The 18294-nt window shown below is 52.6% G+C and overlaps 2 protein-coding genes across 8 annotated transcripts in view; one reads left to right on the forward strand and one right to left on the reverse strand.

Moving 5' to 3' along the window:
- LOC102462223 (uncharacterized) overlaps positions 1-18294 on the reverse strand; it is a 48348-nt gene that overhangs the window by 9323 nt on the left and 20731 nt on the right. The window contains exons 1-4 of one of the 3 annotated variants that reach the window (XM_025190165.2): positions 8172-8371; positions 2865-2940; positions 1168-1294; positions 476-589 (exon numbers count right to left, since the gene is read on the reverse strand). In XM_025190165.2, coding sequence (XP_025045950.2) covers positions 476-589; positions 1168-1294; positions 2865-2940; positions 8172-8266 — 412 coding nt within the window. In that variant the 5' untranslated portion in view covers positions 8267-8371. Of the gene's footprint in view, positions 1-475; positions 590-1167; positions 1295-2864; positions 2941-6825; positions 7294-8171; positions 8372-18294 lie in introns of those variants that run through there. The other 2 variants (XM_075913894.1, XM_075913893.1) reach the window with 2 other exon arrangements.
- Positions 11046-17096, forward strand: LOC112547588 (uncharacterized). Of its 5 annotated transcripts, XM_025190171.2 has the most exons (4): positions 11046-12050; positions 12541-12667; positions 14273-14386; positions 15120-17096. In XM_025190171.2, exons 1-4 carry the CDS (start codon positions 11925-11927, stop codon positions 16730-16732), a joined length of 1980 nt encoding a protein of 659 aa, XP_025045956.2. In that variant the 5' UTR covers positions 11046-11924; the 3' UTR covers positions 16733-17096. The 5 variants fall into 5 exon arrangements, with proteins under 5 accessions (XP_025045956.2, XP_075770059.1, XP_075770060.1 ...); XM_075913944.1 differs by lacking the exon at positions 11046-12050 and having other exon boundaries at positions 12109-12667; positions 15117-17096; XM_075913945.1 differs by lacking the exons at positions 11046-12050; positions 12541-12667 and adding an exon at positions 12675-13040 and having other exon boundaries at positions 15117-17096.

The raw sequence follows: 18294 nt of genomic DNA on the forward strand, positions 1-18294 counted from the left end.
GGCATATCGCCGAGCCTCATTTGCATATCTAATGAGGTGCCATTTTTGCGGAAAAGGCTCTTGCGCCAGAAGGAGCTGTCTACACTGTCTACAAGAAAAACCCTCTTGCGCAATGCCATTATTCCTGAAAATAATGAGCGTAACAGCATTGTGCAAGAGGGGGTTTTTGCGCAAGAAGGGGCAGTGTAGACAGCTCCTTCTGGCGCAAGAGCCTTTTCTGCAAAAATGGCGGCTCATTAGATATGCAAATGAGGCTCGGCGATAGTCCACGCTTAGCCTCATTTGCATAATTCTGGCACAGGATCGCGCCAGTGTAGACATAGCCCGAGTGACTGAATGGTACCTCCACCTCCCATCCAAACACTCACTGTCCAGAGGGAGAGGAGGAAGAACCGAGGACAATTAGTAAAACAACATTTTAGGAATTCTCAGCTTGTGCATTCATTCACCGGAGGGTTTCTGTGTCGGTCCTCACCTGTGCGGGTGCCTCTCAGGATCTCTCTTTCCTCCCCGGCCTGTAGGTCGGGCACCCAGGGCTCTTCCCCTCGTTCCAACCGGGTGATCAGTTCAGGTTTGGGAACGGGGAACCCTGCGCAGGGGGTGAAATCAGAGCAGATCAGGGCGCGGGGAGGGTGGGGAGAGCGTCTGTCCCAAGGGACATTCCGTGAGTGGAACCTGTCCCCGGGCTCTGCTGGGGAATGTGCAATCCAAGAGGACGGGAACATGGTCACTAGGGAGGTGACCAGGGAGGTGAGGAGAAATGGTATGTCCTCACTCTGGGGCCCTGGTGACACACTCCCACCTCTGCAGTTTAACCCCTGCGCCTCTTTCTATATCTGCAAAGCCCAGATCCCTCCCCACGACTGGAGCTCGTCCTAAGGAGGTAGGTGAGCAGGGATTTGGTTTCTGAATGTGAAACACCCCAGGCAGGACAATGTAGGACTTATGCTTCGTTGAAAGATGGAGAGGTGAGATAGTTTAGCTTGCGCATTAGTTTTTCTCATCCACATCCCATTGGAGAGGGAATGGAGATACAAGTGTGTGTCACACAGCTGTGCCCCGTGACACCCATTCCTGTCCAGGCGACCTGAGCAAGGAAGAACCAGACACGTGTCAGACACGCAGACCCCGCGGCTCCTAATCCCCGAGGGGCCAGGACTCCCTTACCCAGCGAGGTCACCGCCTCGTAGTTCTCCAGCATGACATCCCGGTAGAGGGCTTTCTGACGAGCATCCAACAGCGCCCCCTGCCCCTGGGTGAAATACACAGCCACCTCCTCGAAGGTCACCCGCATCTGAAATAAGAGTCCTGCACTCAGCCACTGCAGCCCCAGCCACAATCCCACTAGTGGTGGGAAAGAAAAAAAAAAAGCTCAAAGCTTTCCACCCACACCCTTCAGAGGGACTTGGAGACTTTCAGGAGGTGGAGGGGGAAGGTGAGAGCTCTTCCTCCCCATTCGCTTTGCTCCTTGTACCTAAGCTAAAGCACCCCAAAATCAGGTGGGTTACGACCAGAACAATTGTAAGGGGAAAGGAGGGAGAGGGATGTGCTGATCTAGGGGTGTTAAAATGCGATTGCGTTCCTAATCGATTGGTTGGCAGATTATCTGTTGACTAGTCGATAAGGGTAGGCAGTTCTAGTGCTCAATCTGGCTAGCGCCAGTTCAGAGCATAAATCTCCCCAGTGGCTGCTCTTCATTGTACGGCCTAGGGAAGCCACACGCAAAGGCGCTGAGTCTGTCCCTGCTCCATGCGTTTCTTTTCATTCATCACCAGACAGACAGACAGACACACACGGAAAGAGTGGAGCAGGGACCGAGGTAGCAACTTCACACGCAGCTCCCGTAGGCCGTGCAATGCAGAGCAGCAGCTGGTGTGCGTGCGTGCACGTGGTAAACCTCATAAGAATTGTCCTGTCTGCCCACAGTGGCTGATGCCAGATGCCCCAGAGGGAAGGATCACAACAGGGAATCCTCATGTGATCCCTTCCGTCACCCACTTCCAGAGAAACAGAGGCTAGGGACACTATTCCTACCCATCCTGGCTAATAGCCATTGATGGACCTCACCTCCATGAATCTATCTAGCTCTTTTTTGAACCCTGCTAAAGTTCTAGCCTTCACCGCATCCCCTGGCAAGGAGTTCCACAGGTGATGGATGATGAATGAAAAGAAACGTGTGACGCAGGGACTGACTCAGCGCCTTCACATGTGGCTTCCCTAGGCTGTGCAATGCAGAACGGCAGCTGGTGTCCGTGTGTGGTGATGAAGGAAAAGAAACGCGTAGAACAGGGACCGACTCTGCGCCTTCGTGCGCTGGCTACTCTCAGTTGTGCAATGCACAGGGACCGCTGGGGGGATGCAACTAATCGACAGTGCTCATCGATAAACTCCTGCTTATGGGTTAGCCGACTAGTCGATTGGTTGCTAACATCCCTATGCTGGGGGCACATGAGGGAGGCAGCTTGAAATGGCTGTTTCGGCTGAGTCCAGACTCATATAAGGGAGTGCTAATTAACCCGGTTGTCTCAGACGTGCTCTGTTCATGGGTGTGTGTGTCTACCTGGTTCTAGGGTAGGAAGAGCTCAGGAGCCCTGGAGAACGTGCTCCATTGGAGAGAAGGGAGAAGCAGAGCTCCATGTAAGACCACAAGCGGCACACTGATACAATTACAGAACCCCTTCCCCTCCCCGCAAAGAGTAACCTTAATAAATGAGCACATCCCAAAGCAATGCACAAATCTTCTAACATGCTCTCCTCCCATGTGACTAACAGGCCTGCTCAGAAAATGAGCCGGTTTATCCCACCCTATCTCCTTTCAGCCTCGCCGTCTCCCCCTGCCCAACAGCTCCCTGGAAATCCCCTACCTGAGCTGGCTCCATCCTGGCCATTGCCCTGGAAGACAGGAAAATCTGGAGCAAAATCTGGATGCGATTCCTCAGCCTGTCAGGGCGAGAGGGGTGATGGGGGAGGTTATAGAGGGAGCTGGATCCAGTTCCCACCCGGCTTCCCTCCACCCTTCCAGGAACAGAATCTCTCAACCAAATGCCAGAGAAAGAGCAGAATCAAAGGAGCCTGTTTTGTGGCTTGCTCTATTTTGCGGTGTGACTGTCCTCTCCTTGCTCTGGTGGCAACACCTGATGAACGAGCTACCTGGACTCCCCCATCATCCTCCTGGGACAGGCAGGCAGAGTCCGATTCCATTGGCCCATCCGCGCCCCGCCCCTCCATCAGAACCAGCAGTGATGCTGGTCTGGCCGAGATCTGAAACGTATCCAGAAATGAGAGCAGGGCTCCAGGCAGCCCTGAACACTCAGGAGACAGGCGTGATGATTACAGCCCCCTTACTCCTCTTTGAGAGCATCCACACAGGGGGGCTATAGCCCGGGAATTTATACACAGTAATTTCACACCCTAAGCATCAGACCAGGCACAGAAGCCGTGAAGAAGAAAATGAAAAGGGGAGCGGGTGTGTGTGATGGGAAAGTGTAAGCAATGACAAGTGTAACCATGTCATTGCTTACACGCAGGCTCCGGGTATATGTGGGGAGCTGGCTAAGCCACCTGCCACCCCACCGCAGGGTGGAGCCAGGACACGCCTCCCACGTAACCACTGACATTTTCCAGCAGTGACGCAGTTACTGAGTTCCACGTATTTTAACACCCCGTGGGTACAAGTGGGTGAAGCGAGGCAGAGTCGTCTCTGCTAACTCCTTTGGTTTATTTTGTTTCCCATGAAACCCACCCAGCTGGGGGCAGGTGCTCAGATGCAGCGCCTGGCCAAGAAGCTGAAGCAGCAGCCACACAACCAGAATTGCCAGGCCATAAACATTCATAGGTTGTTTTAAAAGAGAGTTCGGCAGCACAGCCTGGATCGCTAAGAAAATGGGAGGGGAGGGTTTTCCATGGGGTCACCAACCCACATTCGCTGTCCCCCTGCAAAAGCAGAACGGAGGCAAAGCACTTGAATTCCACCAAAATGTAAATGAGGTGAGATCAGAACCATGTGCTCTGCTCCTCCCCTCCTCCTCAGTCCACGCACCTGATCGCTGCGGAGATCAGAGCAATCCATTTTAAAAACTCTGACTCTGGCCGTACAATCAGTGCGTATATCACAATGAAGAACATTCCTGAAATGCATCTTTTGTCAAAAGCTAGGAATGGGCAACAGGGGACAGATTGCTTGACGATTCCCTATTCTGTTCACTTCCACTTGGGCACCTGGGTTTGATCAGAAGACAGGACACAGGGCTAGATGGACCTTAGATCCAACCCAGTCTGGCCATGCTTAGGTTCTTATCACAGCAAAAAAGATATTAGTTAGTTAGTTACAATATTTTTACTCCTCCTCTTTATTTAAAATATTCGAGGCAGCTTACACAATTTTTAAAATGCAACATATATATATATATACACACACAAATTAAAAATCGAGATCCCAGGGGGACATAAAACCTGCTAAGACATCGTAAGAGGAGGGAGGGACACACACACACCGCAAGAGGAGGGACACACACACACACACACACACACACACAAAATATCCCAGGGAAGAGAAACCTGCTAAGACATCACAAGAGGAGGGACACACACACACACAAAATATCCCAGGGAAGAGAATTCCACAGCCTGGGAGCAAAAGCTGAGAAGGCCCTGGTCTATGTAGATGTTAATCTTATCTCTAAAAGTAGAGGAACAGGGAGCAGTCTCCCAAGCTGATCTCAATCCCTGGGGCAGGTTCACGTGGGAGAAGACGGTCCTTCAGATACCCCAGACTCAACCCGTTTAAGGCTTTATAGGTCATAACCAAGACCTTAAAATGTGCCTAGAAACATACTGGAAGCCAGTGCAGCTATCGGAGCACTGGCATAACATGCTCCATATAACAAGCATTAGTTAAAACTCGAGCAGCCGCATTCTGGATCAGGTAAAGTTAGCATCCATAAAAGGCAGTGAACTGAAAATAGGCAAGCTAGTATAAACAACACGGTAAAAAAAACAACATAAATGAATGGTCTAGCTAGCAGCACCTTAACCTAGACCAGGGGTGTCCAAACTTTTTTCAAAGAGGGCCAGATTTGATGAAGTGAACATGCGTGAGGGCCGACCGTTTTGCCTGACATTCTTTGAACCGTTAAAATTAAATGCAAATTAACTATTTTATGCAAAGTTTATTGCAAACAGCATACTTTTCATTTCGTCACATGGATGACAAATCTAAACAGGTGTTAAATCACTCTGCCTTTCATATCTGAAGGCCAGATGAAAAAAAAAAATCCAGGAAGCTGAAATATATGTCAGGAACATTGTAAAGTACATGACATATTATTGGTAATAAAGGTTGTCTGTCAACTTTTAAGTTCAAAAAATATGAACAGGAACATAACACCAAGTATACATGTTGTGTCCAAATATATTTATAACTGATTTAGACCAACTGACATTAACTGAGATTTTACAATGTATTCATCTCAATACATATGGATTCGTTGGGGGCCATAAAAGATAGATATTGCCAAATTACCTGGGGGGCCGTATTAAACCGGAACACGGGCCGCAATTGGCCTGCGGGCCGGACTTTGGACATGCCTGACCTAGACCATTTGTGGGGGGGGGGGGGGTTTCAAGTTTTTCCAGTGACCGACTAACTCGGCTATCCCTCTGAAGCTTTTCAACACACATGAAGTCCTAGAAAAGTCAAGTGTGCCCCTCAGCATGTGCCGAATGGGGAGCTACTTGGAGAAACATGGTTTTAAAATCAATTTTCAATTGCAAGTGGTGGAGGGCAATCAAACGCATGGTCCCAGAAGTGCCAAATGACATCGCGTGTTACAGGACTGTACAACCACTGCGGTTCTATGCCTCCTTTGGAAGGATAGTGATAGAAATGTAGCCGTGTTAGTCTGGGGTAGTTGAAGCAAAATGCAGGACAATGTAGCACTTTAAAGACTAACAAGATGGTTTATTAGATGATGAGCTTTCATGGGCCAGACCCACTTCCTTTGATCTGAGGAACTGGGTCTGGCCCACGAAAGCTCATCATCTAATAAACCATCTTGTTAGTCTTTAAAGTGCTACATTGTCCTGCATTTTGCTCCTTTGGAAGGGAGAGCAGTACAAGTATGAAGTTAGGATGCCCGAAAGGCTCAGCCACAAAAACTAATAAAAAGAAAAAAAAATCTTTTTTCTTTTATTTCAGTTCCAGGCTTTGGGGTGCGTAACTCATGGGGTTTGAATTCTTGCGGTTCTCCATTTATCGGGGCATACGACAAAATACCACAAAAAATTCCTTCTCAGAAGCAGTTCATCCAAGTTGCTCTAAAGCCCATAGGGACAGGTGTTTACAAGGATTTCGGCCAGTGGTTCCCTATTTAAAAAGTATCTAAGTGGCCATGAGCGAATATTTGGGTTATACACACAAAGGGGGCATGAGAAAAGACAGCGGGCCGCTGGGCAGACGAAATAACAATGGGGTGACAAGAGAAGGCCAACACTGCCTGGGACCAGAACAGGGCACGTGGATGAAACGCTGGGGTGGGGGATGCTGACAAAGGAGCTGAGATCCGGATTGTTTCAAACACTAACACGGGGAGGAGCACTGGCCCGTGGCTCCTTTAACATGACACAGGCGGGGCGAGCGACCCTAGGAGGGCCCCGCCATGCACCGGGCCTGGAGGGAAATGGGAGCTAAGAGCCTGGGAAAGGGGGCAGGGAAAACCCCTCTCCCCCCGCAACCACTGCAGCTGCCCCGCCCAGGCTGGAATCGCAGCCCGGGGCCAAACCTTCCCCCTGCAGCCCGGGGCGCCGCTCCCGGGGGGTCTCTCTTACCTGCCCCCCAAGCGCTGCCCGCCCTGGGGCAGGGGCTGGGCCGGGCCGGGCTGGGGGCGCTGCCCGGGGAGAGGCTCCTGGGGAGGGAGCAGCGGGACTGGCCCGGCCGGAGATTCCCCCTCCCGGCTGCAGCCCGGGCTCCGGGGCCCCGCAGCAGCCCCCGCCGGGGCTCGGGGATCCGGCCCGGAGCCTGGCCCCAGAGTCCCCGCGAGCAGCGGCGGCGAGTCGCTTCCTGCGGCCGGGCCGGAGCCAGCGATCGCTCCCCCCGCGCCTGCTGCTGCTGCTGCTGCTGGGTCCTAGCGAGACACTAACTTGCTTGCGCCCCCCCTCCTGCCCCACACCCTGCCCCCTGGCGGCTGCTCCTCCCCTGGGCGCAGCCTGCAGAGAAGCCGGAGGGTCCGTGGGGGGACGGAAAGCAAACACCCAGATCCCGGGAGGGGCAGAAGGGGGGTTTCTATGGGGAGACCCCCGAGACCACCAGAGACACGGGGGCGCTGGGAGCCGAGACACTCCGACTGGGACCCGCTCTGGGCACAGCCGGGCGCAGGGAGCAGCTGGCCAGAGCCGGGTCTTAGTCGGTGTCCCCCCCCCCCCCCCCCCGGCTGCCAGGTGTGGGCCGAGCTACCCGCTTTGCTCCCCTCGCCTGCCCCTCCCTTGTGGGTCCAGACCTGCCCACCCCTGGCTTCCAGGCAAACCCCCCAGGTCTGCCCCCGCCCCGCTGCCTGGAAGGTCCAGGCCTGGCGCAGGTTCTGCCCGCCCAGGTGCGCCCGCATTGATGGAAGCGCGGAGCCAGGCGCAGCGCAGCGCGGATGGCGGGTGTCTCGCTAGGACCCAGCAGCAGCAGCAGCAGCAGCAGGCGCGGGGGGAGCGATCGCTGGCTCCGGCCCGGCCGCAGGAAGCGACTCGCCGCCGCTGCTCGCGGGGACTCTGGGGCCAGGCTCCGGGCCGGATCCCCGAGCCCCGGCGGGGGCTGCTGCGGGGCCCCGGAGCCCGGGCTGCAGCCGGGAGGGGGAATCTCCGGCCGGGCCAGTCCCGCTGCTCCCTCCCCAGGAGCCTCTCCCCGGGCAGCGCCCCCAGCCCGGCCAGGCCCTGCCCGGCCCAGCCCCTGCCCCAGGGCGGGCAGCGCTTGGGGGGCAGGTAAGAGAGACCCCCCGGGAGCGGCGCCCCGGTGCCCCCGGGCTGCAGGGGGAGGGGTTGGCCCCGGGCTGCTCCCAGCGGAGCTGGCTGCGAGTCCCCGCCTGGGCCCAAGGCAGCTGCCCCCAGCCTGGGTGGGGAGCTGGGTACGGGCCCTGCTAGACACGGCAGAGGGGATCGCAGGAATAGGGGGCAGAGCGGATAAAAGTTACCTTCGATTGGCTGAGCCAGCTGCAGTGGTGGCAAAACTAGAGGGAGGGGGGCAGGGGGCTTTTCCTCCCCCCTTTCCCAGAATTTCAGTTCCCATTGTTTTGACGCTGGACTCTTCCTAATCCTCAGTATCATTGCGTGGAGGGACGTCTGGGTGCCGGAGAATTCATAGTTTTGATTGAAAAATAGACATCGTAGCCCGTGGCTTCAATACCCCCCCCCCCCCCCCCCACGGTTGTGCTGGGACCATTTCTGTTTCTGTGGCGCTGCTGTCATAGGCGTGCAGTGCTGAGTGACTTCCTGGGCTTCCCTCAGATCTTCTACAATTTCCTTTCAGCCACCCATGGGGCTTGCTGCAGCCAGTTATTTGGTCTGTCTCTGCAGCAATTCAGGAAGACTTGGTGACCCAGGGCAATTCAAAAAAATATGTGAATGGCTCCTTAAGAGCCACCTGTGGAGACAGCCGGCAACCCCTTTGAACTGTCATGCTGTCCCGTATTTGGGTCCAGACCCCTAGGTTGGGAAACCCTGTTATAAATCCTAAATATCTGTCCCTAGGGGCATAGTAGTGTCTGGCATGAAATGATCCTCAAAAGGCAATTTCTATGGTATTTATTTATTGTAATAAGTATTGGAAGCAAGCAGGAGGGTGTATTACACACAGCGCGGGTGGCGTGTCCCTTCGCTTGTTAGGCTTGGTGGACACTGCCAGACAATAGGTTACAATGGATTATATAAGATGCTGATGGGCAGAGGAAGTAATTGTGGGGGAGAGATCCCAGACCCCCCTGGATCGGTGCTAACCGTGAAGCAAAATGGTAGTGCATAGTGTTTTCTGCCCATAGCTTAAAGAACACTTACATCAAGTTAAACAAGTACTTCAACAAAGCAGACATCAATTGTCAATTATATATTAAGTGGCGATGTGTCTGTTAGTGTCAGGAAGGTATCTTTGCACAGATGTGACCCATTGGTGTTGCACCTGGGGGATTAAAGCAGATGCAGTAAGGGTACATGACAATTGCGCATTTATTCCTAGTTCCATTGAATGTGTTATGTCCCGTAGGGCCTTTCCCTGGGATGTAATTGTCTGGGTAGTTATCTTTATGATGACCTTCTTCTGATGAGCTAAGCAGGGGGGTGGGGAAGGGTAACCTTCATGTGCTGTGCCTTTGGCATAGGTGTTCATATGCCTGTTCCAGACTTGAAATTTAGAATAGGGGTTCTTAACAGAATATCATAGCCTACCTCAGAAATTTTTACCCTACAATAAGCAGAAATACACAATTAACAGGAGTGTTGTGAGCAAGACACGCGAAGTCATTTTTCTGCTCCACTCTGCACTGATTAGGCCTCAGCTAGAGTATTGTGTCCAGTTCTGGGCACCGCATTTCAAGAAAGATGTGGAGAAATTGGAGAAAGTCCAAAGTAGAGCAACAAAAATGATTAACTGTCTAGAAAACATGAGCTAGGCGTCTGAAAGAATTGGGCTTGTTTAGTTTGGAAAGGAGAAGATTGAGAGGGGACATGGGAGAAGTTTTCAAGTATCTAAAAGGGTGTCACAAGGAAGAGGGAGACAAATTGTTCTCCTTGGCTTCTGAGGATAGGACAAGGAGCAATGGGCTTAAACTGCAGCAAGGGAGGTTTAGGTTGGACACTAGGAAAAACTTCCTACCTATCCAGGTGGTGAAACACTGGAATAAATTGCCCAGAGAGGTTGCGGAATCTCCATCATGGGAGATATTTAAGAGCATATTAGACAGAGAGCTGTCAGGGATGATCTCTAGACAGTGCTTGGTCCTGCCATGAGGGCCAGGGACTGGAGTTGATGACCCCTTGAGGTCCCTTCCGGTTTTGTGATTCTGTGTGAACCCCAAGAATTTAAACCCCCATAACTCACACACCCCAAAAATCTAGAATTTAAATCAAACAAAACCAAAAAACCCATGTCTTTATTTCTTTATGTAACTCAGCCTTTGGGGTGCACCAGCATCCATACCTTTACCTTCCAAAGAATCTGTAGATATAGAATGATTGTATAATCTTGTAACATGAGTAAACCTCCTACCCCCCACACTGTGCACACTAATTTTCTAGGATTTCATTTTTCAATGGATCTGTTTCCACTTCTCGTTGCCTGTATTCCGTTCCCAGCCTTTTCTGCATGCTACTTTCTTTCTGGCAATGCATTTTGGGGCTGTTCTTCCCTCTGGCAAATGCACTAATCTGCATGGCCAAAGTGAAATCATTTTGAAAACGAGTTACTTGATTTCGCCTTTGCATTGGCCAGGCAGGGGGGCACAGACCTGGCCTCACCCTTTATGTTGTCGTAGTGGGACAGCAAAAGGCAGGTTAGTTGCCCCATGGTGAAACCCACCATTTTCTTATAGACAGCGACTGTACTGCTGACTTGTATGGTAAAAGACCCATTTTTGTACATGGGCTAAAAACTCTGGTTCTGCTTGGGTGGCTGCTCTTCCAGCTCTGTTCCCAAGGACTGCACCGGTTTGCTCCCATGCATGGGGGCATGATAGAAAGCAAATTAAAACATTTAACACACAGGGGCTGGTTCTAGACTGGCAAGTTTTTCCGCAAAATCATCTGCTTTTGCGGAAAAACTTGCCAGCTGTCTACACTGGCTGCTTGAATTTCCGCAAAAGCACTGACGATCTCATGTAAGATTGTCAGTGCTTTTGCAGAAATACTATGCTGCTCCTGTTCGTGCAAAAGTCTTTTTCCGAAAAACTTTTGCGCAAAAGGGCCAGTGTAGACAGCAGAGATTTGTTTTCCGCAAAAAAGCCCTGATCGAGAAAATGGCGATCGGGGCTTTTTTGCGGAAAAGCACGTCTAGATTAGCCATGGACGCTTTTCCGCAAAAAAGTGCTTTTCCAGAAAAGCGTCCTGCCAATCTAGACGCGCTTTTCCGAAAATGCTTTTAACGGAAAACTTTTCCGTTAAAAGCATTTCTGGAAAATCATACCAGTGTAGATGTCGCCAGGGAGTGAGCAGACTGGCCCTGCCTAAACTTCTGCACTAAGGGCCTGCAAGTGAGTCCACCCGAGGTGTGTTGGAGAGGGGGGGCTCTCCCAGTGTGTCTGAGAGTCCCAGAACTCCCTTTTCAGACACCGCCAGGTTCACACTCCTGCTGGCAGCGGTTGAGTGAGAACAAAGGCCCCTGGCAGTGGGAAAGCCCCCGCTTCTCCCACGGCTGTGGTTCTCACCTGGTGGTCCATGGTGAGTTTTTCGGTGGTCCACAGGAACATTGTCCAAAGTCACACGGCATGGGCAGGCATAAAAAAAATCTGTTAGTAAAAAATGGATTTCAAACCAAAAATGTTCATTGTCTGCTCTTTTTTATCATGCCTCAAAAAGGAGGTGGTCCACGAAAATTGTTTGATTGGCCTGGTGGTCCGTGGACTGAAACGAGTTGAGAACCACTGTCTTAGGGAGTGGGGGGAGGATGGAAACGGAGAGACTGGAAGGGGCAGGAGGAGTGACAAGTGAGGAGGAAGGTTCCCAGCTCCCAGCCCTGCCTCGATCTATCCCTGCAGCCCCTGGGAAGCCTGACTCTTCTGGGTACAATGGGAAGTGCTGAGGGAGGACAGACCAATGGCTCATGCTGCTAAATGCAGCACACCTGGGGGAGAAGGCAAGCTGGAGGGAATCACTCTACAATAGCAGGACCCCCCCGCCCCCATCTCCTTGCTTTGATTCTAGTCTAAGGAGCCTGGGGATGGGGGAAGTCAGGGTGTGAAATGGACTCCAGGCCCTTCTGTAACCCCAGGCACCTCTCTCGCCCCGACAGGCTGAGGAGACACGTCGAGAGTTCGCTCCAGAGCGCCCGTCTGCCAGGGGCCAGGGCCGGGATGGAGCCCGCTCAGGTAGGGGGTTTCAGGGAGCTGCTGGGCAGGGGGAGGGAGAGGCAAGGAGGGGACAGAATGTGACAAACCTGCAGAGTTTCTATGCAGGTTTCATGGCGACAGGGAAGGAGGGGACGTTCCCATTTTTTCCAAGCAGGACACAACCATCCTGGGCAGGGCTGGGAACATTTTTCAGACTCCCCATGCCGGAGTCTGACCCCACTGGGCAGAGGCTGCTGTGAAATACAAAGGGAGGCCATCGGGATTCCTGTCCCCGACTCAGAGCTCGGCTTCCCCTCTCAGCCTGTCAAGTGGATGGGGAATGAGAAAACCCAGCACCGCTCTGTCTGCTGTGGACACAAGGAGCTCTCCCCTTCTCTCAAACCTGCAGCCCCCTGGCTGCTCTGAGCAGGGTGTAGGGAGCTTGTACTTCTCTGGGACTGCTCCCCCATGACTAGCAGGATTGTGGCTGGAGCCGCAGGGGCTGAGCAGGGGACTCTTGTTGTTGCAGATGCGGGTGACCTTCGAGGAGGTGGCTGTGTATTTCACCCAGGGGCAGGGGGCGCTGCTGGGCCCCGCTCAGAGAGCCCTCTACAGGGACGTCATGCAGGAGAACTACGAGGCGGTGACCTCGCTGGGTAAGGGCGTCCCGGCCCCTCGGGGATTAGGAGCCGTGGGGTCTGCGTGTCCGACACGGGTCAGGTTCTTCCCTGCTCAGGTGGCCTGGACAGGAATGGGTTCCATGGGCACAGCTGCCGGGGGAGAGCAACTTGCATCTCTGTGCCCTGGGCAGTGAGACCAGGGTGTCAAACCCTAATGGATGTGCTGAGCCCACGTATAATACGATCACACCCAGTGCTGCAGCACCTCCTGCTGGCCGGTCCAAGAATTAGCTCTTGAAGCTCTGGAACCTCCTCCTCCCGCAGTGTCCCACTTACTATTTCCTGACTTTCCCCTCTCCACCATTCCAGGCCCTGCATCCCTCCCAGATGGCAGCCTCCCTTTCCACAGGTACAGCCCCATGGCTGTGTCCACTCTCGGGTCCTCACTCACCTCCCTCTGAGCTGTAGGGCCAGTGCAGTAGTAGCTCAGGGCCTGAGCCTGGAAGCTAGCTGCTCCATCTTCCTGTTTATCTCTCTAGGCAGCAAGTCCTTCTCCCTCTGGAGTTGGAAAGAGAGTGAGCACCCACTTCCTTCAGTTTTATATCCCCCAGCCAGGCCCTGATTGGCTGCCTCAAGCCTTCGCCCAATTGGCTCCATCTCTCTTCCAGGCCTGTTTTAACTCCTTCTTAGCCAGTTCACTGGTCCCACCCTGTCACATCTTCCCCCCTTCCATCCTTCAAAGGGGCAGAAGTCATTCTAGGGATATAAGCATCTAGTTGACTAGTCGCTTTCCTCCCCCCCCCCCTCTTGCTGCCTCTGTATCAGAGGCAGCAAGGAGGGGGAAGCAAGAACCAGTGCTGGGGGGAACTGGCTTAAAAGCCAGTTCCCCCTAGTACTGTTTCCGAGCGAAAGGGAAGGCAGAGGCACAGTGGGAAACAGCACAAGGGAGACGTAAGCAGTCCCTGCTCGCACCGGTCCCACTGCTGTATCTCTCCCTTTGAAATGTAGTAAGAGCCCTACATTTCAAAGAGCTCTCCTACATTTCAAAGGCAGAGGCGGTGCACTAGGGAACCCCGGGCAAGCAGGGACTCAAGCAGAACCCACTCATCCTGGGTTCCCTGTTGCACCCCTGCCTTTTAAATGTAGTAAGAGCCCTGGGCGGCACCTACTACATTTAAATATCAGAGGCCCAGCTGGGAGAGTGAGTGCCCTGCCCCACCCCTTATTGACTAATCAAAATGTAACACCCCTAAGTCATTCATTGTCCAGTCTGTGTTGGCTCTCATTCACACAGAGAATCCTTATTTACCTCCATTCTTGGAAGTAGCTCCAGCCATGAAGGGAACCTGGGCTCTCCAGGTTTAGAAACAGGCAGGGGTGTAACTGCAGAGCTGTGAGTGTCAGCAAGGGCCCCAGACTGCCCCGATCCTGGGAACTCCTAGGGAGGATGTAAAAATTCCACTTTTCTCCAAAGCCATTTGCCCCTTCCCGGGGGCTCAGTGACCATGTTCCTGTTCTCTTGGATTGCACATTCCCCAGCAGAGCCCGGGGACAGGTTCCACTCACGGAATGTCCCTTGGGACAAACGCTTTCCCCACCCTCCATGCACCCTGATCTGCTCTGATTTCACTCCCTGCGCAGGGTTTCCCGTTCCCAAACCTGAGCTGATCGCCCGGCTGGAAAGAGGGGAAGAGCCCTGGGTGCCCGACCTCCAGGCTGGGGAGGAAAGAGAGATCCGGAGAGGCACCTGCACAGGTGAGGACTCACACAGAAACCCACTGGGGAATGAAGGGAAAACCTGAGAATCCCAAAAATGTGGCGCAAGCAAGTGTCCTGAGTGCTCCCTCCTCTCACACAGAGCAGGGCTGTCACCAGCAGATATCACTCAGAGCGCCAGGAGTTTCATTCCTGTTTTCCCTCCTCGTGTGTGGTTGTGTGGGGAGTGAAGACGGAATCCCATTGCTCATCCTGTGCAATGTCAGGGCTTGTCTACACTGGCCCCTTTTCCGAAAGGGGCATGTTAATTTCACAGGTCGTAATAGGGAAATCCGCGGGGGATTTAAATATCCCCCGCGGCATTTAAATAAAAATGTCCGCCGCTTTTTTCCGGCTTTTAGAAAAGCCGGAAAAGAGCGTCTACACTGGCCCTGATCCTCCGGAAAAAAAGCCCTTTTCCGGAGGATCTTATTCCTACTTTGAAGTAGGAATAAGATCCTCCGGAAAAGGGCTTTTTTTCCGGAGGATCAGGGCCAGTGTAGACGCTCTTTTCCGGCTTTTAGAAAAGCGGCGGACATTTTTATTTAAATGCCGCGGGGGATATTTAAATCCCCCGCGGATTTCCCTATTACGACCTGTGAAATTAACATGCCCCTTTCGGAAAAGGGGCCAGTGTAGACGTAGCCTTAGTGTGTTGGGTTTTCCCTGGGTGCTGTTCCTCTTTCTCCCTAGCTCAGTGACTCCTGCCTGGATTGTCTCTCTCTCCCAGCAGGTGATGAGACAGCGAGTGTAAAGGAGGAAGAGAATCCCCATCAGGAAGTTCCAGGGGAAATGGAATCACAGGGGACCTCTGTGGGACGAGCTAAAGGGAATTTTTCTCTCTGCTGGGAACAAGGAGAAGCCTTTTTGAACTGGCCCCGCTCAGAGAGGCTGCTGGGAAACTACTCAGAGAAGCAAGTGGAGGAGTCTATTAAATGTGAGGGAGGAGACAAGGATCCCACGGCCCAGCACATAAATGCCACGGGAGAGAAACCCTTCCAGTGCCTGCAGTGTGGGAAAGGCTTCATTCTGAGTTCACACCTTGTGACACTTGGGACAATCCCTTCCGGAGAGAAACCCCTTCAATGCTTGGACCGTGGAGAAAGCTTCAGTCACTGCTCAGACCTTAATCACCAAGGGAGAAGCCACACAGGAGAGGATCCCTATCGATGCCTGGATTGCGGGAACTGTTTGAATTGGACGTTGACACCAGTTACACACCAGATGAGCCACACAGGAGAGAGACCCTATAAGTGCTTAGACTGTGGGAAAAGTTTCAAATGGAGGTCAGACATTATTAGACATCAGGCAGTCCACACAGGAGAGAGACCCCATAAATGCTTAAACTGTGGGAAAGGTTTCAAATGGAGGGCGGACCTTGTTAGACATCAGCCAGTCCATACAGGCGAGAGACCCCATAAATGCTTAGACTGTGGAAAATGTTTCATACAGAAATCAATTCTGATAAATCATCAGAGACTCCACACTGGAGAGAGACCCCACAAGTGCTTGGACTGTGGAAAAAGTTTCATACAGAGATCAACTCTTATGAATCATCAAAAGGTCCACATGGGGGAGAGACCCCACAAATATGTGGACGGTGAGAAAAGTTACACACAGAGTTCAACCCTTATTAAGCATCAGGGAATGCACACAGCAGAGAGACCCTACAAGTGTTTGGAATGTGGAAAATGTTTCACGCTGAGATCATCTCTTAGAAATCATCAAACTATCCACAATGGGGAGAAACCCCATAAATGCTTGGACTGTGGGAAAAAGTTTGCACGAAGGTCAGACCTTGTTAGACATCTGGCAAGACACACAGGAGAGAGACCCCACAAATGCTTAGACTGTGGGAAAAGGTTTATGCGGAGGTCAGATCTTGTTACTCATCAGACAATCCACACAGGAGAGAGACCCCACCAGTGCTTGTACTGTGAGAAAAAATTCAGGGTCAAGTCAGCCCTTATTTCACATCAGACAGTCCACACAGGAGAGAGACCCCACAAGTGCTTAGACTGTGGAAAAAGTTTCATATGGAGGTCAGACCTTGTTAAACATCAGAAATTGCACTCAAGAGCGAGACCCCATCAGTGCTTAAAATGTGGAAAGTGTTTCGTATGGAGGTCAGACCTTGTTAGGCATCAGAGAATCCACACAGGAGAGAAACCCCATAAATGCATGGACTGTGGGAAATGTTTCATACAGAGATCTACTCTTATAAATCATCAGAGACTCCACACTGGGGAGAGACCCTATACATGCTTGGACTGTGGAAAAAGTTTCATACAGAAGGCACACCTCATTTTACATGGAAGAATTCACTCAGGATCTAAAATCCTGTGACACTAGCCAAGAAAGGGTTAAACAACTTGCCAACTGATTTATCCTGACTCATCCGTTAGAGACATGTTAGATGTGTGTGTAAACGGTAATTAGGTTCCAGTCCACATTAGATAAGCTAGACCTTTGAAATATAAACTTTTGTTGTTAAAGAACTGGAGGAACATAGTACTTGTAATAGCCTATGTTTACTTACATCTTGTTAGAGCTTAACACTGTATTCAAACTGTTCCTGTCTAGGGCTGCATTCTCTTCATTCAGAGATCAAAAGGAAATAGTTAACATATAGATAACTAGAATATTGTCCCACTGTTGCTCGGGTCCTTAATTAATTGTTTTTTTGGAAAATAAAATGCAAATGTCCATGCTTTGTGTACATCATTGGTCTGGTGTGGGGTTGGGGATATGGGGCTCGGTATGCAGGCTGTGCCGGGAAGTGAGGACTACCCCAGCCTTCTCTCATTGCAGCAGCTTGGGGCCGGGTGCTGGTCAGTCTTGGCTGGAAGAGAAGAGACTAAGTGGAATACTTGGGGAAGGGGGGGCTATAGACCCCTACCCCATGGGGTCTGAGGCTACCTGGCCCCTCACTTTGATACCCACATAGAACCCGGGCTGTGCTGTACCTTGCAGAAGCAATAAACCCTCTTTATTCTACTGGCTGGTGGAGTCTCATCATGTTGCAGATGGGGTGCAGGATCGGGGGGGTCCCTGACGTGCCATCACATACCCTCCCAGAGCCAGCATCCCCCCCTACTCCCCACCCAGGTCCAGCACCCCCTCTGCACCCAAGCATCTTCTCACAGAACCAGCACCCCCTCCTGCATCCCTGCCCCCTCCCGGATCCAGAACCCCTTCCTGCACCCCCAACCCCCTCCTGGACTCCTGCCCCCTCCCAGATCCAGCAGCCCCTCCTGCACTCCTGCCCCAACCCTGACCCTCCTCCCAGAGCCAGCACCCCAAAATACCATCCCAACCCTGAACCCTATCTTGGAGTCAGGATCTCATACTCACCTTCCTGCCGAAACCCTCTCCTGCACCACGGACCCCTCCTGCCAGAACCAGCGCTACATACCCCTTCCTGAACCCCAACCCCCCACTTGTACGCCAAGTTCCAAACCTGAACCCCTTCCTAAAGTCAGCACCTAATCCCCCTGCTAAACCCCACCCCCTGCCCCAGCCCAGTAACAGTGAAGGGGAGCAGAGCCAGTGACAGGGGGGGCATTGGGGAACAGCTGGGGCCTCAGGGATCGAGCAGGGTAGATTCTGGGCACCCCTTAAAAGCCAAAGATCTTGGGCATGATAAGTTTGGGGATCCCTGTTTGACAGGGGCCTGTCCCATCCCGTCTCCTGGGACTCAGCCAGGGTGAGGCTGAAAGAACCTGAGCAGAGCTCACCGGAGAGGGGGCCCCAGCCAGCAGCCTCAACGGGCTCGGGCTACATCCCAACATCTCTGGGAAGTGAGATTGGGGCTGGGGCCGCTGGGCGGCGCGGCGCCGACGGTGGGTGTCTCGCTAGGACCCAGCAGCAGCAGGCGCGGGGGGAGCGATCGCTGGCTCCGGCCCGGC

The sequence above is a fragment of the Pelodiscus sinensis genome, chromosome 32 (assembly GCF_049634645.1).
Source record: "Pelodiscus sinensis isolate JC-2024 chromosome 32, ASM4963464v1, whole genome shotgun sequence".
Taxonomy (NCBI): domain Eukaryota; kingdom Metazoa; phylum Chordata; order Testudines; family Trionychidae; genus Pelodiscus; species Pelodiscus sinensis.

Bases quoted from the DNA above. Each gene is read 5' to 3' on its own strand.
- LOC112547588 (XM_025190171.2), top strand. From the start codon at position 11,925: ATGGACTCCAGGCCCTTCTGTAACCCCAGGCACCTCTCTCGCCCCGAC. The intron at 12,051-12,540 runs GTAGGGGGTTTC...TTGTTGTTGCAG, and splicing joins CCGGGATGGAGCCCGCTCAG to ATGCGGGTGACCTTCGAGGA. The intron at 12,668-14,272 runs GTAAGGGCGTCC...CTCCCTGCGCAG, and splicing joins CGAGGCGGTGACCTCGCTGG to GGTTTCCCGTTCCCAAACCT.